Below are 25,966 nucleotides of genomic sequence, written 5' to 3' on the forward strand. Positions count from 1 at the left end.
CTTCTCATAAATAGGTTTTTGTAAATAATTTCCCTTGATTGGACTACTTTAGAAAGCAATGGGTCTTCCTTATTGCATTAAAACAACACCAATTCTATTTCATGAGGCATCACATTCCACAATAACGGTTTTTGTGAAGTCTGGTGTAGCTAATATTGGTGCTTGGCACATTTCCTCTTTAAGATGTTCAAAGGCCTTAGTTATTTTGGAGTCCAATAAAATGCATCTTTCTTTGGTAATGTTGTCAGAGATGTTTCCATTCTCCCATAATTCTTAACAAACTTGGGATAATACCCTGTCAACTCTTGAAATCCTTGAATATTCTTTAGGGTTGTGGGGATTTTCCATTCCTTAATGGCTTTAATTTTGTTAGGGTCTACCTTAACACCCTCATGAAATACAATATAACCCAAATATCCCACCTCATGTACTCCAAAGAAACATATGGAGGTTTTTGCATATAATTGTTTCTCCTCCAGTAGTTTGAGCACCCTTTCAACATGTTGAGCATGATCCTTCCAAGACTTCTTGTAGATTAGTATATCATAAAAAAATACTAACCAAATTTTCTAAGCAAGGTTTTGAAAACGAAATTCATCAAACCTTGAAATGTGTAAGGTGCATTAGTAACGCCAAAAGGCATGACCAAAAATTCATAATGACCTTCATGAGTTCTGAATGTTGTTTTTGGAGTGTCTTCAGTATTCATTCTAATTTTATGATATCCTTAACGAAGATATAACATGGTGAAGTAAATTCCTCCATGTAATTCATCCAACAATTCATCAATGAAAGGAATGATAAATTTATCTTTAATAGTGTGCTTTTTGAGCTCTCTATAATCTATACACGTACACCATGATCCATCATTCTTGTGCACCAATACTACTTGGAGCGGAAAAAGAAATTTGGCTAGGTTGAATTATACTAGCCTCTAGCATTTTTGAAACCATACGTTCAATTTCACCCTTAAAAGAGAGATGATAGATGAAATGGAAAAGAATAAGAATGGAAACAAGGAAGAAGTATGAAAATCCATAAATCTCGTGCAAAATATTTTATTGGAGAGGATTCCTAAAAGGAAGTTTGAGATCCAAGGAAATCATGAAAATATGGAGAATAATTGTGTTGGAACTCAATTACTTATGGGTAGTATATCATTACAATTGAAGATAGCAAATATTGAATCATAGAACCATAATAATTAGTTTTCAATCCAAGATCCACATCATTGAGGCTTCAAATTAGCACCAAATAACTATACATTCCAAATATTGATGTAAGAAAGTTTTACGGTAATGATTCTATAACATGGAGATTATAAATGAAGCAATACTTTAATCTACACCTAGTGACAGTGTTTCAAAAGGTAAATATTGCAATCATGTTTTTAGAACAAGATAAACATGTGTGGTATCAATGGTATTGTAAAATGAAAAAATATTCTATTGTATTTTGGTCCATTTTTACAAAGAAAAGTGATATCACATTATGGGTATATCAAGAGCAATGTAGTCTTTATTTAATTGGTAAATATTTGAAAAAAAAGTCTATTTACATAGCACATTCAACAATTCAAAAAGTTGATTATTAGGGAAAAGAATATTTCAAAGGATAATATGTTAGACCTCTTTATGGAAGTTGTAATAGCCCTGGGTTAAAACTCCATGTAATAAATTTAATAAAGGAAAAAGAATAACCAAGGTCATGGGAAACTTATTCCAAGGTTAATGTTGGCAAAAACATCCTAGTGTGGGTGTTCATTTGCTTTATTATCGCCAAGGAAATTAGAAAATGAAATCTCAAATGCTTTGGAAAGGCAAGAGGCATTAATTGGAATTTTATTTATGAAAATAATGGAAATTAGAAGAAAAAGAAGGTGAAAGATCATAGGTTTCATGTGAGGAGTAAAACGAAGGAAAAATAATGGAAATTGAAGAACATAGAGTCCTCATTAATAAAAAGGCTTCATAGGATCATTTCACAACCATTTGTCAGTTTTATCTTGGAGCTCTCTATCTCTCTCTCATACTCTTGGACACTTTGAGAATTCTTCGAGCACTTTATAATCAGAGGAAGGAAGGAAAAGGAAGGACAAAGAAAGCAAAGGGAAGCCAAGATAAAAGCAAGGAAAAGTTGGATCAAGTGGCTATAGTGGGATTACTAGCAGGCATCGAGTTTCATGTATGATTTCCTTATTTTTGCATGCATGGTACATGCATGTGTGTATTTGGTTCTCTTGTTTTCATTGGCATGGGTCTTACCAGGTGTGACAATGGTTTTCATTTCTAAATAGTCATGGCGTGATGGGGTTTCTCTTACTCGGTTGAGTTGGATTTCCGAATGGTTTTGAAACTGATTGGGGTGGTCTCGGGGAGAAAAACAAGGCCTAGGAATCCCTGGAATGGTGAAGGTGAGATTGTGGTAAAGCCATATTATGTATGCCCTCACTAGGCCTAGGAATCCTCAACTAGTGAATGGCGGGATATACAGTAAATCCTAGAGGATGGAACCTCGTTAGGCCTAGGAATCCTTGACCAGTGAATGGTGGGATATACGGTAAAGCCTAGACGTGGAGACATACAAATTGCTCACGGTTTAGGTGGAGACATTTGGAGGCATCCATGCTTGTATAGTCCTAGTGATCCCTGGTCTGATATATGTTGCGATTGTTGTAAAGCCTGGTAGTGTATGTTTCTTATTTGGGCTTAGGAATCCCTTGGTGGGACTTCGGTAAATCCTGGTCGTATAGATGAGGACTTGGGCCTAAGAATCCCTTAGTATATTGCTATAAATATAGAGGAATCCCTCATTGTTTTATTGTAAGTCCCACATTCATGCTTGGAATATGGCATGGGGTTGATTGGCTGAAAGAAATATTGGTTTTAGGCAATCTATGGTTGGATGGTATGTGGAAGTCCCTGTCTTTGTTTCATTTTTCATATGTTAAGAGATCTTTTCCTCTTGTGCATTATGTGTAAATGTGTTTATTATTATGTGGTTATAATGGTTGTTCCATCATTATTATTCTGTTGATTATATGTTGGTTATAAGCATGGTTTTATGAAAAATATTAATCATGGATCTTATCATGTTTTGATTAGTAAATGAATGAATATTGAATGTATGACCTAATAGATGACAATGCAACTATTTTAAGAGGGCATCAATCCTTCTCAGTGAATCTCAAATAAGTATGATACCCCTATGTTCATATATGTTGTTATGAGCTGTAGATTACATGTTCATGATGTGTTTTACGGAATGTATGTCATGGCTAGGCCTTGTCAGATCAGGTCCTTATTTAAGTTTTGCATTAAAGGCCTTGTCATTTTTTTATTTATCATTTCTGGAAGTTTCATGAATATCTAGGAAGAGGACTATGTCCTAGCCCTAAAAAAATGGCTCAAAATGTAGGTTGCTAGCACAAAACTGCCTGAAAAGGGCCACAGTGGCATGGAGGCCTTATTGTGGGAGCAACTGGAGTGCCCCAGTCACATGGAAGGCTTTTCATGGGAGAGACTAGGGGTCTAGTTCAATCAAGAAGCAAGTTCTCTTAGGGGTTGGACACCTGGAGGGGTTGGTTAGCTCCTAATGGTTTTGTAGCTCCTAAGGAAGGTCAGTTTGGTTTTGGTGTATCGATTATACTTCCTTAATTGTACTTGGGGAGTTGAATCATACCATAGTAACTCTTCTTCACATGTTTACCCTGGTGGACCAGTTAGCTTCGATAAATGTCGGAGAAGGGTGTTACAAAGCGGTATCAGAGCATAGTTTACCCCTTAGAATGGATGGGCGAAATATATTTTTCATGCATGCATGTTGGTTTCATATGTTTTAATTATGCTTGTGGTCTATATGATTTTTATGTATGCATGGTTGTTTTCATTGTTGCAGTTGTGTCGCCATGTAGAGGATGATGGTGATTATTGTTGGATATGGTTGTCATGAGTAAATGTTGGTTACACATGTCAATGTCTATATGTTGTTATGCGTCCATTTTCATGGGTATGGTATAGTCATGCATGGTTTCTTGATAATGGTTTAAATGATGCCTATATACTGATATGATTATGTTTATATATATGTATTGCACTAATATGGTTTATCTTGCAGATGAGATATCCTCCCCTGAACTATACAAAGGTATGTTAGTTATGTTTATATTTTGGTTTAGCTGACATGGTATACTTGCATGAAGAATATCAAAGATGACTATCAAGATGGTAGACTATAGTTCACAAGAATCTCCCTATAGGTCAAATGAGCAACATGTTGATAGGTACTCTCCTTACATAGCAAACACATTCAGAAGTTTGAAGGTAGAAATAAGAAGTTGCAAAGAAGATAATGACAAAATCATTCATGCATAGGAGAAACAAGTAGATGTTAATGTAATCCTTCAGAGTTTGTCATATCTGCAAAGACAGGGACCACTTAGGATCAACTATGGATAGGAGGATAGGACTAATGGAGCATATAGAAATAGTTATCAAACTCTCATGGTGGACACAGGTCAGATGGAGATGAGACAATCATAGATGGAAGGTTCTTAGATACACTGGATAATAGAGGTGATGGACACAGTTCTATTCTAGTTCTGGTTCCAACAGGTACCATGGTCATCATTATCATCATTCTTATAGGAGGACTAGCAACGAATACTTGCCAGATGAGTTCAAGAAAGCCAAGCCACCTGCCTTTGATGGAGATTTGAAGAAACCAGAAGATACAGAGGCATGGTTACTCGGGATGAAGAATTTCTTTGAGATACATGATTACACAAAGAACATGAAGGCCATAATAGCTATATTCAACCTCAAAGGGAAAGAAGACATTTGATGCGAAGATGTGAAGCAGGTTAGACACATCAGGACAAAATAATTGAGTTGGCACGAATTCCAGAAACTTTTCAAGAAGAAATATTTGTCAGAGAGGTACTATGATATTAAATCTAAGGAGTCCTATGAGCTAAAGATGGGATTGATGATGGATGAAGAGTATACGACCAAGTTCTTGGATTTGTTGAGGTATGTACCATATCTTAAGGATGAGAAATTCAAAGTTCATAGATTTTTCATTGGATTACCATTAGCATTTAGAGATCAGATTGAATATGATGAGCCTCGATCACTTGAATACGTCATTGGTAATTTAAGTCATTTTTATGAGAAATCAAAGCACGAGACATAGTCTCAACAAGGGCTGAAAGGGAAAGACAAGGCTAAAGGTAAATGGAAGCTGAAAATAACAGGGCCCCAACATGTAGGTGAGAAAGACAATGTTGTACCTTACAAGATGTTTAATGGATCTCAACCTGGAAAACAACAGAATAATGATGGTAAGGGATAGTTGCAATGTTGGACATGTGGTAAGGAGCATCTCACGAGATATTTCCTACATAATCAAGGTGGTAGACCTCAGATATACAATGCACATGAAGCGCATATTGTTGGGGATGTTGGGAAGAGCATTCCTCGTATATATGCATCATTGGATAACAGGAAGGTAGATCACCAGGAATCTATAATTGAGATGGATGGTAAGCTTTGTGATCAAATTATTTCTATTTTAATTGACACTGTATCTAATTATAGTTATGTTAATACTGACCTAGTGGATAAGTGTTGTTTGAATAAAGAAGTGAATGTAAAATCTTGGTCAGTGCAATTATCTATAGGTACAAAGAAAAGGGTTCATCATTGGGTAAGAGCTTGTGCATTTTAGTTGAATGGTATGCCTACATCAACGCATTTCAATGTGCTTCCATTGGGATCATACAATATGTTGTTGGGTATGAACTAGTTGTATCTTCATTAGACCAAGGTGGATTGTTATGAAAAGGCTATTGAATTCTTGGAGGACAATGGAGAAAAAAGGATCTTGTAGGGTAACAAGAAGGCAACATTAGTTATAATGGTCACAACTATGTAGGAAAATCGTAGTTGCAGAAAAGGGTGTGTGTTATTTGAAGTACATATTTCGAGTGATAAAGGCAAGGATGATGAGGATGCAAAGTTATCGAGTGGATACCTAGTTTTACAATAGTTTCATGATGTATTTCTAACAGAGATTTCATATTTTACTGCCTCATAAGGAAGTCAACTTTTCCATTAAGTTGGTACCAAGGTAAGCAGTAGTGTCAAAGGAACCATACAGGATGACCAAACCAGAGTTAGTAGACATGAAGTTGTAGTTGAAATAAATGCTTGCCAAAGGATACATTAGGCCAAGTGTATTGCCTTGGGGCACACCAGTGTTGTTTGTGAAAAGGAAGTATGGTACACTCAGGTTATGCATTGACTATATTGTAACTTGGGAGACAATCTCTGGTTGAAAGGAGATCAGTGCCCAAGACAGTTATTTTGAACTGTAAAAGGATTAATTGATTGTCCCATCATCTCATAAAACCACAAAAATTTGATTAAAACCCTTTCACTTTCCATATGTGAACAATGTTTCCAAAGTGGCACTCTGATGTTGAATACAAATGAAGAAAGAGCAAAAATAAGTGATGGTGGAAATTTTTAGATAATAGGTTTCCTTGCACAAAATATTTTATCTTCAACTTTAGAAGAAATATGATTAGTGTTGGCTTTGTGGACCCTGACCCAGGTCCAACGTTAGTCATCCAAACCAATCCCTACACTAATGGCCCTTTCGGCATCAGTCTGCAGAGCGCGGACCGAAGTCTCACCCAAAGCAGTATGGGGGGATGCTAGAACCAAGTTTCCGCACCCTTAGATGGTTGTGATGTCGATTTATACCCCCTACCCTTGCCTTCACGCAAGTCGCCAAGCCTTAGGGCTCTATCAATCTACCCTTTATTCTGCCCTTCAGTACCTCTGCGAAGGTCTACGATTGATCTTCGCGTAGCCCTAAATCATGGTTCGGGTAGTTTCGTGCAGCTATGACAATGTATTGTATAGGTTCCCAAGTTATCTCAAGTGTTTTACTTATATTACCGATCAATTATAGTTAGTGTCGCATAAACTGATATCTTTACTTGCATTCAATTAACCGATATAATTCCATACATTTTCGCATCAACTAAACATTGTAAAATAAACCCAGAATGCAATATAATCAAATGCATTAACAAAGACTAAATACACAGTAATTGTAGAATACTTCTCTTTATTGATATCTTCCAGTTAATACAAACTCTATCCACCTTGCGCACACCACTGCAGGGGTTCGCGCACTCAGCTGCGGACTTCTACCCTAGGCCTCTGCGCACTCAATTGCAGAGCCTCTACCTACGCTAAGACCTGAAACACTTAGACTCCTCTACCAAAACTCCCAAAGATTAATTGATTCTAACTCTCCTCTTAGATCTTACTTACTTAGCTCCTTTTCATACAATCTCATGGTCCACGAACCATGGGTATATCTTTACAGCCGACTTGACACTTTACAAAATAAGGGTGAACAACCCTTTATGACTCTTGACACCTTCGCGCTCCGCGACCACAAAATGCGGAGACTTTACAAATTTATTACAAAATTGTCCCAAAACATGGGCTTTTAGCCCAAAAACTGCTCTTGGTGGAACCCGTTCCCAATAATTAGAATGTAATGAAATTTAGAAAAGAGGAGCACATCATTAAGGGTTTCTAACTTTAATTCATAGAAACTCAAACTCACAGCATTGTAAAATCAAAGCCCAACAACTTCATTACTCTTTTCTAAGAAGAAAAATTAACATAAGATGAAACAGGAAAGACTTATCGTACCCAACAAATTCTGGAATCACTGTGAAAACTTTATTCATCAACACATGAAAAGTGAAAGTACAATATTGTGTTTGCCTCTGAGGTCCAAAATTCCAGAACCCCTAAAATGCCTTAGAATGTTTTTTTTATACAAAATTTCAAAAAGGACGGTTATAAAACTATCAACCTTCTAAACTACTTCAGGACCAACTGTCCTCCTATTTGAATATTACATTTAGAAAATAAAATTACATTGAAATAAAACATTTCTACTAAGCATTATAAAACTGTCATTAAAAAACTCTTTGTCATTGGATGATTTGTGACTCAAGAACAGAAGAAGGTCTTGCTCCTACATCAGTTTCTTGGGGTGACATCCATTCTATGCAACTTTTCCAAATATCTAGTTTTGCATTTGAGCTGTTAATAAACTTGACATGGCCCATTTTGAATTCAACGATTTTTCTATACGTTGGCTGACAGTGGAAGACAATGCTGATGGGATGTTTGATGATGAATTCAGAGGCCACGACAGCAAGAGAAGTCAACAAAAGTACATGAAAATGAATTAAAATGGAGCTTTATAGGTTAAATGGAAGAGCAGGAGGGGGAAACAAAAATTTAATGCTTGTGTAGAATATTATTTTTTTTGTAGAGTGAAATTAAATGCATGAGTGACAGGTAGTGGAGGGAAAGGTTACGTGGTAGGATGAGTGGTAGAGGCGAGCTCGCTTGCTGACGACATCACACTTGCTTGTTGATGACACCGCAGGGGAAATCACTAGTACGGGACATCTTTGGAGGAGTGCCTTTGCAGTCAATCTGAGTCGTAGATCTAAAGTCAATAGGCTTGTTTGAAAATATTTGCGAAGGTAGACTTGTCATTAACCTTTGGGCAGTTCATGATGTCGGGTTTGCCCCATCGCATGGGCCATGTTGAACAAACTCGTCCCACTATTGTACATGCCTTTCCTTTAACTATTCGACCATTGGTACTGGAACCCACTGTCATGCTTTAGGAATGCGCTAATTATGATTAGCGCACTAAGCTTTTATTATTATTTTCAAAATAATTTCATTAATAATAAAAACCCCAAGCACTTTCTACCCATATCTTTTCTCTTTTTTCTTTGATATTTGATTTTTTTTTATTTTTTTACAAAAATATGCTCTAGACATCTTGATAGGAAAAAAAATTAAAATGATTTACAACAGACTACAAGCAGTTGAACAAGGTAACCATCAAGAGTAGGTATCTGTTTTTGAGGATTCATGACTTGTTTGATCAGTTCCAGGGAGAAGTAGTGTTCTCAAAGATTGATCTAAGATCAGGATACCATCAGGTACACATTAAAGAAGAGGATATTTACAAGATTGCTTTGCGAACCAGGTATGGACATTATGAGTTTGTTGTAGTTCCATTTGGTTTGACTAATGCTCTATCTAGTTTTATGTTGTTGATGAACAATGTGTTGTGTCCTTATCTTGACAATTTTTTTATTGTGTTCATTGATGATATGTTGATATATTCTAAGAATGAGGAAGAGCATGCCCAACACTTAGCAGTAGTGTTGATATTTCTAAGAGAGAATTAGTTATATTCTAATCTTAGCAAATGAAGTTTCTTTCAAACAGAGGTGCATTACTTGGGACATGTTGTTTCCAAGAAAGGCATAGCAGTGGATCTATAAAAGATAAGAGCTATCATGGAATGGGCAACTCCTAGGAATGTGGATGAGGTAAGGTCATTTATGGGGTTAGCAAGGTATTATAGGATGTTCTTCAAGAACTTGTCACATATTTCTTATCCCATCACATCATTGCAAAGGAAAGGTAAGAAATTTGAGAGCACAAAGGAATGTGCAACCAGTTTTGAACAATTGAAGAAATTATTGACAAATGCTCCAATTCTTAAGATTTCATATCTGAATAAAGAGTTTGTGGTGTCCACCAATTCTTACAAGAGAGGGCTTGGTGGAGTCCTTATGTAGGAGGGACAAGTGATATGTTAGAAATCAAGGAAATTGAATGAGCATGAGCAGAATTATGTGACACATGATCTTAAGTTAGTAGCAATCATCCTTTCTTTGAAGATGTGGAGGCACTATCTTCTTGGAAAGAGGTTTATACTAATGAGTGATCACAGTGGATTGAGATACTTATTTGACCAACCAAACCTAAATTCTAGGAAAGACAGATGGTTGGCCACGATCAGTGAGTTCAACTTTAAGATCAGGTACATTAAGGGAAAGGAAAACAAGGTTGCAAATCCTCTTAGAAGAAGAGTGGAAGTGAATCATATAACAACTATGAGCTCTTATGGGACAAATATACAATAGTAGATATTATAAGAAAGACAACATGATGACGAGTACATGGAGCTTATGCACAGGTTACAATAGGGTACAGGTGAATAGGATGTGGACTATCGCCTTATAGCAAATGGTTTGTTCAGATTTAGGGATAGGATCTATGTGTAAGAAAATAGTGAGCTCAAGAAGATTATATTGAGGAAATTTCATTCTAAACTGTATTCAAGTCACCCAGGATATCAGAATACATTGACAGTTGTGAATAAGTTCTACTACTAGACAAATTTGAGGAAAGAAGTGGCAGAGTTTGTGGCTAGATTTTTAGATTATCAAGAGGTAAAAGTAGAGCGTAAGCACCCAGGTGGATTAGTACAACCATTTTCAATTCCAGAGTGCAAATGGGAAGTCATTTCCATATATTTCATTACACGGTTTCCAAGGACATCTAGAGAGAATGATTTTGTTGTGGTGGACATGTTGACAAAGGTAGCACACTTCATTCTAGTGAAGCCTACTTATTCAGCTAGTGACGTAGCACATGTCTTCATCATAGATATAATGAGGTTGCATGGTGTTCCCATTGGTTTTAACCCCATATATAAATTACATGTATATGAATTATAAAAACAGAAAATAAGCAATGACGAGATCATAACACATAAAACAAATATACACGGAGATTTTCCCTTGGATCCAAAAACCGAGACTACCAGATTGATTTTTTATTATGTTCCTTTCAATGTTACAATACATATATATACATGCCAAAGCATCCATAAACCCCAATCCATTAACCCTGGATTAGAACATAACCATAGTTCCCTTGACCATATCTACAAAATACCATGGACTGAAAACCATCGTGCCCAACACCATGCCCAAAATCCATCCACAAAACCATAGATAGGTCCGCCCACCTAATATAGGGTCCAAAAAATATTCTCGAGGTGTTGCCCCCAAACCCGTGTAAGGGGGCTATCGCGCCCCTGTGACCCCTCAACAACGCCCGACACAACATACATGGGGGACTAGTCATGGAAGTAATATAACACAACCCAACATTCTCCCACATATTGTTTTCTTTACACAAGCGGCCATAGGAGAGCTTAGTCATTGATCCAACCCTGTGATGCCCATTGTTTCTCTACACCAAGAGAACTTCTCAGTGCTCACAAAATTTTTCAATGCATCTGCAATATTCTTCAAAGTGTCCACCTTTACCAACAACACCTTTTTGTCTTCTACCATATCCCTCACAAAGTGATACTGAACATCAATGTGCTTTGTCTTTGAATGATAAGCAGGGTTCTTTTCCAAGAAAATTGCACTTTGGTTGTCAAATTCTATCCTTATAGCTCATTCTACTAACCCCATACATGAACACAATATCTGCAACCAAACTAGTTCCTTGCTTGCATGAGTGGATGTTATGTATTCTGCCTCTGTAGTTGAAAGCTCCACTACAGATTGTCTCTTTCTCATCCAACTAATTGCACCTCCAAATAGGTTAAACACATGTCCACTTGTAGATCTTCTTTGATCTAGATCTCCAGCCCAGTCTGCATCAAGAAAACCACGGATGTCCAAAACTCTGTATAATCCTTGTCTTCCTTGGTAGCACAAACCATAATCACTAGTGCCACGTAAGTACCTGAAAACCCGTTGTCCAATGCTCCTTCCCTGGTTTTGACATAAACCTGCTCAATACTCCGATTACATGTACAATGTTTGGTCTAGTACAGACCATTGCATACATCAGGCAATCGACTTCACTTGTATATGGAACATGGGACATGTCCTCTTCCTCTTCTTGTGTCTTGGGACATTGTTCAACAAATAAATTTACACCTACAAGAATAAGAACCTTCACCGGTTTACTATCCTACATATTAAACCTCTGTAGTATTGTCTCGACACACTTCCTCTAGTTTAACCAAAGCTTCCTCTTTGCCCAATCTCGTTTAATTTCCATGCCCAAAATATAGTTTGCGGCACCAAGATCTTTCATGTCGAATTTGGAGGAAAATTTGGTTTTCAAATCCTGGATAATTTCTTTGTAATTTCCAACCAGCAACATATCGTTCACATACAAGATCAGATAAATAAAATGGTCACCAATTAATTTAAAATACACACAGTAATCTGCTTTGCTTCTGGTGAAGCCAAGTCCTTGTATAAATTTATCAAATTTCTGATACCACATCCTTGGTGACTACTTTAACCCATACAGAGATTTTTTTAACTTTCATACCAGTTCTTTCTTACACTTCACCACAAAGCCTTCAGGTTGCTTCATGTAGATCTCTTCTTCCAGATCCCTGTGAAGAAATGTTATCTTCACATCCATTTGTTCTACCTCAAAATAAAAATTAACAGCAACAAATAAAGTAATCTAATATAAGCTACCTTGGCAAAGGATAAAAAATATCATCAAAATCAATTCTTGGCACCTAGGAATAACCCTTTGCTACCAACCCAGCTTTGTATTTCTCCACCTTTCCTTTTGCATTCATCTTCTTCTTGAACACCCATTTGCTGCCAATGGGTTTCCTTCCATTTGGAAACTCCACCAAATCCCAAGCCTCATTTTTGTGCAAATATGCCATTTCATCAACCCTGGCCTCTTTCCAGAGTTTGCCATCCTTTGAATCTATTGCTTCCTTCACAGTTCTGGGATCATCATCAGTAATAGATAAAGCAAAATTTGAACAGAAAGAAAATGGACTATACCTTTATGGCTTCCTTCTTTCTCGAATTGATCTTCTCACAATAGGATTTTGTGGCTCTTCATCTTTTGATTCCTCTTCTGTTGTAGAGTATGATTCTTCCTCCTTTAGCTCAAACTTTATCTTCTCAAGTTCCTTTGGTAGGACTTCATGTTTAGTAACGTATTTCACCTCTATAAACACCACATCTCGATTGTACACAACCTTCCTTGTTACTGGGTTCCAAAGCTTATAACCTTTTAAACCATCCTTATACCCAATAAAGATGCACTTTTCATATTTACTATCCAACTTTATTCTTTTCTCCTTTGGAACATGTACATATGCATACATCCAAATACCCTCAGATGTGAAAGAGAAGGTTTCTTAACAGTCCATACCTATTGTGCAATCTTATCCTCCAACGCTAATGAAGGTGATATTTTGACCAGGTAACATGCAGTCTCCACCGCCTCTACCCAGAATTCCTGTCCTAACCCGGCACCACTAAGCATGCTTCTTTCCCTTTCCATCAACGTCTTGTTCATTCTTTCTACAAATCCATTTTTCTCAGGTGTTTGTGGAGTAGTCTTTTGTTGTGCTATACCACACTTCTTACAGAACTCTTCAAATTCCTTCTTTCAAAACTCTCCACTGTTATCTGTCCTCCACACCTTTATCTTCTTCTCTGTCTGGTTTTCCACCAGAGCCTTAAATTCTTTAAACCTGTCAAAGACTTCAAATTTCTTCTTGAGGAAATATATCCATGTATTCCTTGAGAATTCATCTATAAATGATACATAGTACACAGACTTAACCAGTGATGGAACTGACACAGGTCCAAATGCATCACTGTGCACAAGCTCTAATATTTGTTTCGCCCTCTTACCACCAGAGGGGAAACTCACCCGATTCTACTTCCCATATACACAATTTTTACAGAAATCAAAATCTAGAGATCTATTAGGCATACCTTCTACCATACTTTTACCATAAAGTATTTGAAGGCCCTTCTCTCTAATATGTCTAAGCATTTGATTCCATAGCATGGTCTTTTCTCCAAAGACCATTAGATTTTCTGCTCCACTTTCAGGAAACATAGAACTATTGCACCCATTAATAACAGTGCTACCTTGCTGCTTGTACAAAGTTCCAATCCTAACTCCCCACATCAATACCAATGTTCCTCAAACCATATTGCAAGTATCTTTCTAGAACACTGTTTTTACACCTGCATCAACCAGCTTGCTTATGGAAATCAAATTTCTGGCTAATGCAAGAATATGCAGAAACTTGTAAGTGTTCTAATCCTTCCACCTTGCAACTTCAACTTGAATTTTCCATAACCAATGATTCTAGCCTTCCTGTCATCCCCTAAGAAGACATCACCACCATAATATTTCTCATACTCGCAAAACCACTCTCTATGGGGAGTGAAGTGAAAGGATGCACCTGAGTCAATCAACCATACCTCATGATCTACATGTGTACTTGAAGAAGAAGCCAAGTACACATTACCACCTTCATCTAAGGTGGTTTTCACCTGCAGAAGGAGCATCATCAGATCCATTTCCTTTCTCAGTAGCTTTAGATTTACAGTCCCTTTTGTAGTGCCCTTGCTTTCCACATTTCCAGCACACCTTTACAAGTTTTCCTAGAGATTTAGATCTCCCACTCGAGGACTTATTTTTTTTTATACCCTGGGACTTTCCTCGTACAAACAAGGCATCACCATTCTGGCTCTCCATATTTTTCCATCTCATCTCCTCTGTCAACAAGGATGAGACTATTTCATCAAACTGCAAGGCAATTGCATTGCTACCTATTGCAACAACTAGACTATCCCACGAATCTAGTAGAGAACACAACAAAATGATGCACTTATCTCGATATGAAATTTTAATATCAATAGATAATCATTGTCTTACCATAGAATTAAATGCATTCAGATGCTCTGTCACTGAGTCTTCATCTTTCATCCTCAAGTTATACATCTTTTTCTATAGGAATAGTTTATTCACCAGAGACTTAGATTGGTACGAATTCCATAACTTGTCCCACAAAGCCTTTTCCATAGCTTCCATTGATACATTCAGCAATAATGAATCTAAGACACACAATTGTATTGCGCTTTTTTCCTTCTGATCCAACTTCTTCCTTTCTTCATCGGACGTTGTCGTTGGTTTAATACCTATATCTACAATGATCCACTAATATTTATCCACCAGCAGATCCTCCATCTTGAGTTTCCACAACTTAAAACTCTGACCATTAATTTTCTCGATCTCTATCTTTCCGCTACTCGCCATCTTCTTTCACCACAAGAATTGATCCCACAAATCTCCCACTGAACAGGGTCTACCACAAGCCCGACCAAAACCCCTCAGTAGCAAAGGTGTCCCCTTGAAGCCAAAACAACTCTGATACCAAATGTAGATTTTAACCCTGTACAAAAATTACCTACATATGAATTTTAAAGACATAAAATAAACAATCATGAGAGAATAACACATAAAACAAATATACACAGATATTTTCCCCTAGATCCCGAAACTAGGACTACTAGATTGATTTTTCATTATGTTCCTTTCAATGTTAAAATACATATATATACATGTTGAAACATTCATAAACCCCAATACATTAACTTTGTGTTAGAGCATAACCGTAGTTCCCTTGATCGGATCTATAAAATACCATGAACCGAAAACCATCGTGCCCAAAACCATGTGTGAAATCCATGCACAAAACCATAGGTAGGTCTTCCCACCTAATATAGGGTCCACGTGTGGGTTAGTCGCGGAAAGAATATAACACAACCCAACATTTCCAAAGAAGATTGTGTTAGATAGGGATGCCAAGTTCACTTCCAAGTTTTGGAAGGAGTTGTTTGCAAGTTTTGGGATAGAGTTTTCCTTCAGCACAACTTATCATCAACAGATAGATGGACATACAGAGAGGGTCAATAGGATCTTGGAGGACATGTTGAGGATGTATGTGATGCATCAACAGAGGATATGGGAGGAGTACCTTCCATTGGTTTAGTTTGATTACAACAATGGGTATTAGGAGTCACTGAGGATGAGTTCATTTGAGGCACTTTATGGGTGTATTTGTAATACTCCCATCAGTTGGAGTGATCCAGTGAACAAGGTGTTGATAGGACCAGACATGTTGGAAGAGATGGAAAAAGAAATGAAGATTATCAAGAAACATCTAAAGGCAATACAGTACAGACAGAAAAGTTATGCAGATCAGATCAGGTTGTTTAACGAGTTTCAGGTTAGGGAACATGTGTACTTGCACATCAAGCCAAAGAAGAGCTCTTTGAGGATCGGGTCATGTGCAAAGTTAGCACCTCAGTATTATGGTCCTTTTGAGATCCTTGAGAATATTGGACCAATGGCCTACGTACTTTCACTGCCTCCGACAGTGAAAGTCCCTGATGTTTTACATATTTCATTGCTTAAAAGATATGTAAAGGATGTTGATCATGTTGTTTATTGGTTTGTATTGTAGGTGGAGCCGGAAAGGATATTCCGGCTAGAACCTCAGTGAATTTTACATAGAAATATTCTCATGCTCTAGGATCGATCAATCGAGGATGTTAAAGTGAAGTGGAAGAACTTTGGGTCCAATGAAGCTGCATGGGAGATGGCGGATCAAACACGAGCTATATATCCTTCCTTGTTTTCCAGTTGAGGCAAAGAATTTTTTGTATATGTACATATTTATATATGTTTGTCATTGTAAGTACTACAATGAGTTGTGTTATAAAGCTCGAATAAGCAGTATGGGTGTCATATTGTTATGTTTGTAATGTTCATTTTCTTTTCAGCAAGTTGTTCATTGTAAATACTACGTTGAGATAAGTTATAAATATCCATGGGAAATGTGTTTTTCTATATCCAGTATTGATGGTTGTAGGTGCCATTGAACACCGAGGATGGTGTTCCCCGAAGGGGAAGGGGTTTGTAATAACCTTGGGTTAAAAATCCATGTAATAAAGTTAATAACAGAAAAATAATAACCAAGTTCATAGGACACTTATTCCAAGATGAACATTGGGAAAAACATCCGAGTGTGGGTGCTCATTTGGTTTATTATGGCTAAGGAAATTGGCAAAGCCAATGGAAAAGTCTTTGGAAAAGGCAAGAGTCATTAATCGGCATTTTATTTATGAAAATAATGGAAATTAGGATAAAATGAAGGTGAAAGTTCATAGGTTGCACATGAGGAGAAAAATGAAGGAAAAACAATGGAAATTGAAGAAATTAGAGGCATAATTAATAAAAAGGCTTCTGAGGATTAGTTCACAACCTTTTGTCAGTTTTAGCTTGGATCTCTCTCTCTCTCTCTCACATACTCTTGGAGCACTCTAGCGTTGGAGGAAGGAAGGCAAAGGAAGGACAAAGAAATCAAATGGAAGCCAAGATCAAGTAAGGAAAAGTTGGATCAAGCGACTACAGTGGGATTACTTGTAGGTATCGAGTTTCTTGTGTGATTTACTTACTAGTTTTGGCATGCATGGTACATGAATGTGTGTATTTGGTTCTCTTGCTATCATTGTAATGGGTCTTGCTAGGTGTGATAGTGTTTTTCATCCTCACCTTTCCATTTCTGGATAGTCATGGCATGATGGGGTTCTTCTTACTCAGTTGAGTTGGATTTTTGGATGGCTTCAAAACTGAGTGGGGTGGTCTTGGGGAGAAACACAAGGCCTAGGAATCCATGGACCGATGAAGGTAAAGTCAGATTTTGTATTCCCTCATTAGGCTTAGGAATCCTTGACTGGAGAATGGTGGGATATACAATAAATCTTAGAGGATGAAGTCTTGTTAGGCATAGGAATCCTCAACCGATGAATAGAGTGATATATGGTAAAGCTTAGAGGTGGAGACAGACAACTTCCTCATGGTTTAGGTGGAGAGATCCATAGACATCCATGCTTATATAGGCCTAGTGATCCCTTTACCAGTATATGGTGGGATTGCAGTAAATCTTGGTAGTGTATGTTTCTTGTTAGGGCCTAGGAATCCCTTGACGGGATTGCGGAAAACCGTGGTTGTATAGATGAGGGATTATGCCTAGGAATCTCTTGGTGGCTTTCTATAAAACTTGAGGAAGCCCTGGCTTTTTTATTGTAAGTCCCACATTCATGCTTGGAATATGGCTCAAGGGTGATTGGCCAAAAGAAATATTTGGTTCAGCCAATCTATGGTCGAGTGGTACATGATAGTCCCTGGCTTGGTTGCATTTTTCATATGTTAATAAGGGTTATTTTCCTCTTGTGTATTATGTGTAAATGTGTTTTTATTATGTGGTTATAATGGTTGTTATGTTATTTTTATTCTTCTCGTTATATTTTGGATATAAGTGTGGTTTAATGACAGATCTTAGTCATGGCTCTTGATGGGCCTCCAAATTAGACATAAATTAAGGCCCATATAACCATCCTTCAGCACATTAAACCTCTCGTTTTGCATTAGATGACATATTTTTAAATTTAATATGTTCATTAGGAAGGTTTATGGATAATTGCATATTTGTGCCTAATATTATTTATTTTTGTAGAATATTGTGAGAATATTGGGCAGATTATGAAGATTCGGAGGAGGAGATAATTAAGGGACTTGCTCCCTACTAAGGGAGGATCAATATTCAATAATAAATCAACAAGATATTATGAAATTATTGAACAAATTTTAGAGCTCCAATGATTGAGAAAATCTAGGAATGTGTTCCCTATCATTTAATGTAGATTCCTAGTGTTCGGAACCAGGTCCATTATTTAAGGGATTTTGGAGGGGAAAGCTTCCTCCTTGTAAGGAGAATTATTCCTCATAATTTTGTACAAGTACCAATTCGAATTTTCCTCTAGGGGTTGGTTTTTCTTAGTCTTCGTGTGGATAAAACGTGTATTTTTGTAGCTCTACATTCATTTCTTGCAGAGATGTAATTGTATTGATGGAAATAATGAAGTTTGGTGCCATTTTCAGCTTCTAAATATTGGTCTCCTTCATATAACTCTAATTTTCCTTGGGCTTGGCCATCGTAGGAGCCCCAGAGCCCTTTTGTATAATATATATTTTCTTCTTTTCACTTCTTATTCACATGCATCTCTTGTTCTTGTTTTTCCTATTTCTGCATTTAGTATTAATGATTTCTTGTTGTAGAATTGGGTTAAATGGTTTAATTAAGTTATTTTGCAAGATAAAAAGCATTATTTCATCCTTGGAACATATTTGTAAGGTCATACTAATCATTGAGCTACTTGGATTAGTTTTCTTATTCCCAAATCTAAATTTCTAGAAGTCCCTTGGGGAAAATAGTAGTAATTTTCTGTTATTTTTTAGAACATGCTAATGAGATTCAATTGAGTTGATTCCACTTGCATTAGATCATAAAAAAATTCAGGTTGATAAAAAATTTATCCCATTGTATTTGCACTTGATTAGGTTAGGCATTGGATAGATTAATTTGCTCATTAGTTCTCGAATTTATAGATTTTAGACTAGTAATTTTCTGCTATTTTTTAGCATCTATTAACAGAGGTCTTTTTCAGTGATTCCACTTGGAATGGAGACCCAATATATCATATTAAATAATAATAAAATTGTGCCATCCAATTTGGATTTTATTTTCTTCTTCATTCGGTGAATTATATCTTTCTATAGCAAATCCTGTAACTTCTTGTAGCAGTCAGTAACTTCCTGTAGAAACACCTGTAACTTCCTGTAGCTTTGCTCAGAAAGATTGGTTTTTGTCTCTTAGGGTTGAATCACGACCTCCAAGATCTATATCAATGGTTGAGGAAGAATAAACACCAATTAGGACATGCATTTTTACAATGTAGATTAGGGTTATTTATTTTAATTCATGCTATTAGGATTTAATTTACAATTTGTTGTTCTTGCCAAGGATTAATTTCTTTCAAAGTAACATTTCCATTTATGCAATTATTTTAGGATTTGATTTCATTACATTCACTCCATTACATCATGACAGTGAAATAATGACACATTTCATATTGCACATATAGTGTTGATACCTCTTAAGTTTGTACGAACCATGGGTTGATAGTTAAAGTTGGTAGCCTTCGGAGTTGCAACATTCTTGTTGCAATACCGAGGTTAATTCCTTTTTGTCACCGTTTCCGGGGAGGTTTCAAAGTATGCATTGTTTTCTTCCCTAGTTAATTCATTTCTTTTACTTTCTGCTAAAATACACAAAAATTGCATTAGGCATCTTTCATTTCAAAAACAGAAAATTGCATTGCATTATTGTTTACATTCAATCATAAAACCAAAAAAATTCTCCAACACCAACCCCCCCATTTGATCACGTAGTGCAGTAAGAGCCACATCACCATCAACTTTTGCAGGTAGAATAAATGGATGGACATGATCACAGTGAAGAAGATGCTCTTAGATTTCCCATTCAAGATACTGATGTCAGTGTGCATATGAATAACATCCCTCCATATTTCCTTCCCAAATTTCATGGTATGAGGTCGGAGGATCTAGAAACCTTTCTCGTTATTTCCAGCAACAATGAAGGATAGATCTCTTTAATGGTTCATGATTTTAAGGACTAATTCAATAAGATCATGGAATGATATGCAAATGATATTTCTAGAAAAATATAAAGATCATGATCTTAAAGAAGAAACAATTAAAATGAAGAAAAAAGAAGATGAGAGCCTTGAGGATCTAATAGATAGGTTCATGTATAATGCTAAGAGGGAAAAATTACATGATTTAATATCTGACACACTAAAAACCCTCTTACTTAGAACAATTAGGGATGAGTGGATTGATTTGCTTGATCTCATGAGTTGAGGTGATATATACCAATTATCATTTGAACAAATTTATGAAACATGCAAACACATATCAAGAGGAAGGGAAAGAGTAAGTAAATCAACATCAAGATCAGTAAGTCAAGCTAAAGTTGGGAATTTGTTTAATGACTTTAAAACATAAATTCTTAGCAATCTAAGCAAACAAGTAGAAATATTAAGAATTCAAGGTGAGGAAAAAGAATATGCTGATATTTTTGTTGTACATGCAAAATCACATGTTGTTAAATATTTCCCATCGTTACCAAGGTTGAAGGAATTTTACCAAGAGGACAATGGAGCACGTCAATCACCAAAAAAACTATGTTATGTATCTCCAAGAGGACCATGGCAGCCTAGTCAACCTAGTATGATGCAAGAGCCTAATTCAAAACTTCAAGCTTATGCACATCTATCTCAAAGTAATTGGAACACACCCTTTCCTTGGCAACATTGGCTATCTCAACCCCAAAACTAATCTTGGCAACAAGGTTGGCAAGGAACTAATGAGAGAAATCCACAATATCCTCAATATGTTCCTCAAAATCATACATAGAAAACTCCATGTTATCCCTACCACCAACATCCACCACAACCACAACCTCAACCACATCCATCTCAAATAGCCACTCCCACTCAACTACTTGTACCACCAATTCCAAACCCACACAAGGAAGTAGCTCAACCCACATACAATTTTCAGATAAAACACTTCCAATTATCTCCTATTGATCTAAATGGTATTCATATTATCTTAGGAAGAGTATTGCAAAAGATAAATTCTCTTGATGTCAATGAAGGATAACATTCAGAAAAAGAAGATTCAAATTAGAAGACCAAAGCATCATGAGTTGTACTTGATGGAGAAAAGACATTGGAATCGGAGATTGAGGAAGTTAAATCATGTTCACCATTAGATCCTCTATGTGTTCAAGAGAATAATCAACAAAAAGAATAAGATCTGAATTTCATGGAAGAATAAGACATACAAGATGATCAAAATTAGGAAGTGGACCAGGGGCATCACAACTATATTGAAATATGGTTCTAGACAATCATTAAGTTGCAACAACACACACTCCTTCAACAATTTCTAATCTCATATCAGTCAAAGAATTTGGTCTCTTACATTCAGGTACATGTCAAAGAATATATTTCAAGCCTATCAATTTATCTTTCATCTTAATGTGCACATGGCTCCATTGGAGGTATTCCTATACTTGAAAGAATTTTTGTTTTTTTTCAAGTAGTGTAGGATAGAAAAAAATAAAAAAATAAGAGGAAAAAATAAAATCTTTGGTGAAAACCTCCTTTGACACACCTGAGATTGACTCACTAATTGAAAACCTCCATGAGGTAGTCAATGGGTTGGAGAAAGAGAAAAAAAGAGAGAGAAAAAAAATTCCTAGGTGAAAACCTCCTTTGGGGTGCCTAGGCAAACCTACTAGTTGAAAACCTCATTGAGGCAGCTAGTAGGCCTAAAATGAAAAGAAATGAAAAAATGAAAAAAGAAAAATCCTTCGCTCCATGTATCTCTCTGATGAATGCAAGTGCTCTCCAACCACTGTGTTGATGGTGTTGGACCCACCAACATGTCAAGGGGATCTCCTCGATAAGAAGTCTCAATTATACCTGGGACCGTTTGGTGTAGGAGTCCCAGCAGTGGGTCATAAGGTAATGCCTTGATCACGATGTCGCACAAAGGCAAGTAAGAACCATTGTGTTAATGGTGTTGGACCTGCCAACATGTCAAGGGGATCTCCCCGGTAAGAAGTCTCAATTATACCTTAGACCGTTTGGTGTAGGAGTCCCAGCATTGGGTCGTAAGGTAACTCCTTGACCACAATGTCGCACAGAGGCAAGTAAGATAACTCTGTCAGTAGAAATGGCGAGACTGAGCCAGAGAGTCAAGGAATGTGTATGAGAGGTTCCAACACTTCGAAGGGAGAGGAGGGTGAAGGTGAGTTCCAGGTTGAAAGGGATTAGTCCCAACTCAGCTAGGAACACACCACACAAAGGACATGCACAACTTTTGATGGAGTAGTCCACTCGGATGCGGAAATCACAACATACAAGGTAAGATAACATGAAAAACACTCACGGATCAGTCTGAGACGAGTGTGATGGTTGATATAGCAAGGTTCATGAGAAAGGCATGTCTGATGTCCGACAGAGCAGTCGACACAGACGGTGACAACATTAATAACATATGCAACACATTAACAACAAGATTCATATAATTGAATGCAAATCAGTTCATACACAAGTACGTTAGTTAAACAACATATATCACTAAGGCAACCAGAACAATCCAACTACAATAACAACATATGCTCGAAAATGTATTGCCTCTTATTATATAAAGAAGTGTAAGTCACAATCATACAATACATCCATGTAAACTTGTTAGCCCCAACAGTGGAATGTTACAACCACATCTGCTTGCTCCTCCAAAGAAATGTACTAGCTTCGTGCAGTGGAGAAGCCAAGGCGCATTACAATACTATCCAAGCCTTCTTCAAGATAGTCTTAGTAGAAGCTTGGATGACCAAATGCCTATATAATGAGTTAAGAGGGACTATTTATAGCAAAGGGTGGGGCGACCCTTGACAGTCCCCTTTCTGACGATTCAACTACCCTCATGGATCTTCACCTACTGTATGACTGTTACATTCACTCTTGACGCTTGACTTACACTTGACATGACTAAACATTACAATGCACATTCACCCATGAGAAAAATAGCTTGGACAAGCTAGACTAGACATCATTCGGACTTAGACAACCATAGAAGTCCAACTGCTCAACATCCTCATGCTGATCAACAGTAACATATTGATGCCATGATTGGTAGTGCTTGAGAGTGTCTGCATGTTCTGGTGTGACATCTGTCTGAAACTTGAACCTTGCCTCCATAGCATCTGGGTATACTGCTCGGGCTCCTTTGTCCAACTCATCTTTGAGCATGCGCATAATTGTCTTTAGTGTGGTCAGACCAGCAATGTACTTGCGCATAATATCTACACTAATAGGAAAGTTTTGGCAAGTGGCAGTGCGCATCATCTCATCGACATACGATTCAAGCTCTGTTGGACCTGGTTCTTGGTCTTCACCTGAGTGACGGTCCCAAGTGATGGGATCGCATGAGTGTGCACTATAACCTCCATGCTTTTGAATACTCATGCATGGGAAGCCTGTATGATAGTGATGAGTTGCGGTAGGTATTCATAGTTCCAAATCTGTCTCTGGATACGTGCTTGCAGCTCGACCGCATTAGCCTTCATCATCTTTGGAAAATGAAGCGGGGCTCCCTTGTACTTCATCGTACATGCTTTCACGTTATCAACAATAGTATGTATCTTCCTCAAGATGTATACTCTTCTTGCACATCGTTGCTACCATCCGTGGAGATGAACGACTGCCTGATACATGGTACCAAACTTGGAGTACAATTCTCTCATAACTGTGTCCAAGGACAATACTTCATCTAGTATTTCCTTCTTCAATTTAGCTCATGCGGACATTGTCGCCAAGTCTCGTCCCTGCTTGGCCACTTGTAGTTCTTTTTCCATTCGCTCATTCTCAGCTATGAGAAAATGAAAACTTGAGCTAGTGGCTTTGACATACACTCTAGTTGCATCGACTAATGCAGCTGATACTTGTGCACATCAGTCACAATCGCTTGCACTTCAAATTAGGCAAGGGATGTTTGGTCTTCTAGAGTCGATACTCTCTGAGACTGCAAAACTCTGTGATGAGATTCTTCAAAGGATATTTTGTGCATCTCTGCTTCCAGTTGACCACCAAGGATCTCAGTGCCTCCTTGGTCATCTGAGACTTGCTCATTGTCTGGATGCATTGAAGCAGGTGAGTCGACCTCTCTTTGGTGAGGCATGAGGTCAGTGTCCTGTTCCAACTCCTGTTGCTCCATGTCTGCATCCAACTGTTCAAGAGCTTGTTCTATCTCATGAGAAAATTCTTTCCCTTGCGAGGGTTCACCCTATTTGCCTAATGCCAGTTATTCAGAAGAATCAACTACTTCTACGGGGGCTTCTTCATCTGTCTGTATGTGATGCGCCCCCTGTTGAATCTACTGCTACTGCGCTTCCTTCTCATGTTGGCGCAACTCTTGTTATTTCTGGAGTTTCTCCCTCAGCTCATGCAACTCCTTCTTTGATTCTTCCATTCTCTTCTTATCCCTCTGCCTTCACGCAATTCGCTTGTCACGTTGCTGCCTCTTCTGTTGAATAGCCATAGGTGCTTTTTATACAAGTGGATATGCTCCAAACTTGCAGCTTTGTTCCTCCTCCATGCAGTCGCCAATCTTTCTCTTCCCTTTGTCACACATAGGTATGCTTAGCTCTATTGTTTCTGTTGTTGCTGCTACTGCTAGTGTTCTCTGTAATGCTGCTTCATGCTATTGTGCTAACCACTCTATGGAAAAAATGACTTGTTCATTGGGTCTAGAGAAATTGAAGCAATACTTCCATGAGTCCTCCTCAAACCAATGACATGCCCCATGGATCCAATTGAGCTGAACTCTCATGTAGTGATCCTTCACAATGCAATGTGGGTCATACGGGTTGAAGCTTTGGAGGTCGAATGGGTACTTCTTCATTTGTTCAGCTTCAACATCTGCTTGCTTGATGCTCCGGATCTCATATAACCCAATCTGCGATGGAAGAGTGGACCAAGATGCCTTCTTCTTCCATTGCAGCCTAGTTGTCAATCCTGTTGAGATATGATACGCTACCTCCTGCATGACAATCACGTCCAAAGAAAACTTTAGCAGAACATGAAGAGGCTTCTCTGCACTGAACACTCGGATGAACATGCTAGACTGTGAGGCATACCAATCTGCAATGCCTAACAATTCCCTCATCGCTTCCTCTAACATGCAAGGTGGATCCTCTTCGAATATCAACATGTACACTGGGGTGAAAACATGGTCAGATATCTGTATGATCACTCCTCTGAAACTGCATTCGGAGAATAGCTTGAAATACATGTTCACAACAGTCTCCGTTGGTGACCATGCCCACTCTAAGCCCAGGAACTCATGTCAGGAAAAGACTGCATCTAGAATGTAGGTGAACATGTAAATTTATGCATGCATGCCTTCAGGCGATTGTCCAGCCTTTGTGACTTTCTCCTTTAGCTGATGAGCCAGTATGCCAAACTAGTTGCATGCTCTTCCTTCTCTAGCCAGTTGGTCTAGCGCAACCACCCAACTCTGAGGGAAGGTCTCAGTGCTTGCTTGGACACTCAGTCAACATGAGAATATGACCAAGTATTGGTATGCCTTCCTCAATATCTTCGTCTTATAGATCTGATTGGGTGTCATCCTGAAACGAGATGGATCCTTCACCCGATCCTTCATAATGTCTCTGGAGT

At 37.7% G+C, this 25,966-nt stretch overlaps 1 protein-coding gene across 1 annotated transcript in view; it reads right to left on the reverse strand.

Annotated features, from left to right (window-relative positions):
- The window catches only part of LOC149237674 (uncharacterized), a 38,647-nt gene extending 13,067 nt beyond the window's left edge, over positions 1–25,580 (reverse strand). The window contains exon 1 of the mRNA XM_089369351.1: positions 25,326–25,580. Coding sequence (XP_089225477.1) covers positions 25,326–25,580 — 255 coding nt within the window. The remainder of the gene's footprint in view (positions 1–25,325) is intronic.
- Positions 25,581–25,966: the final 386 nt, after the last annotated feature.

The sequence above is a fragment of the Pinus tabuliformis genome, chromosome 8 (genome assembly GCF_031772625.1).
Source record: "Pinus tabuliformis cultivar Carrire ecotype Pingquan chromosome 8, CPIR1, whole genome shotgun sequence".
In the NCBI taxonomy this organism is placed as follows: domain Eukaryota; kingdom Viridiplantae; phylum Streptophyta; class Pinopsida; order Pinales; family Pinaceae; genus Pinus; species Pinus tabuliformis.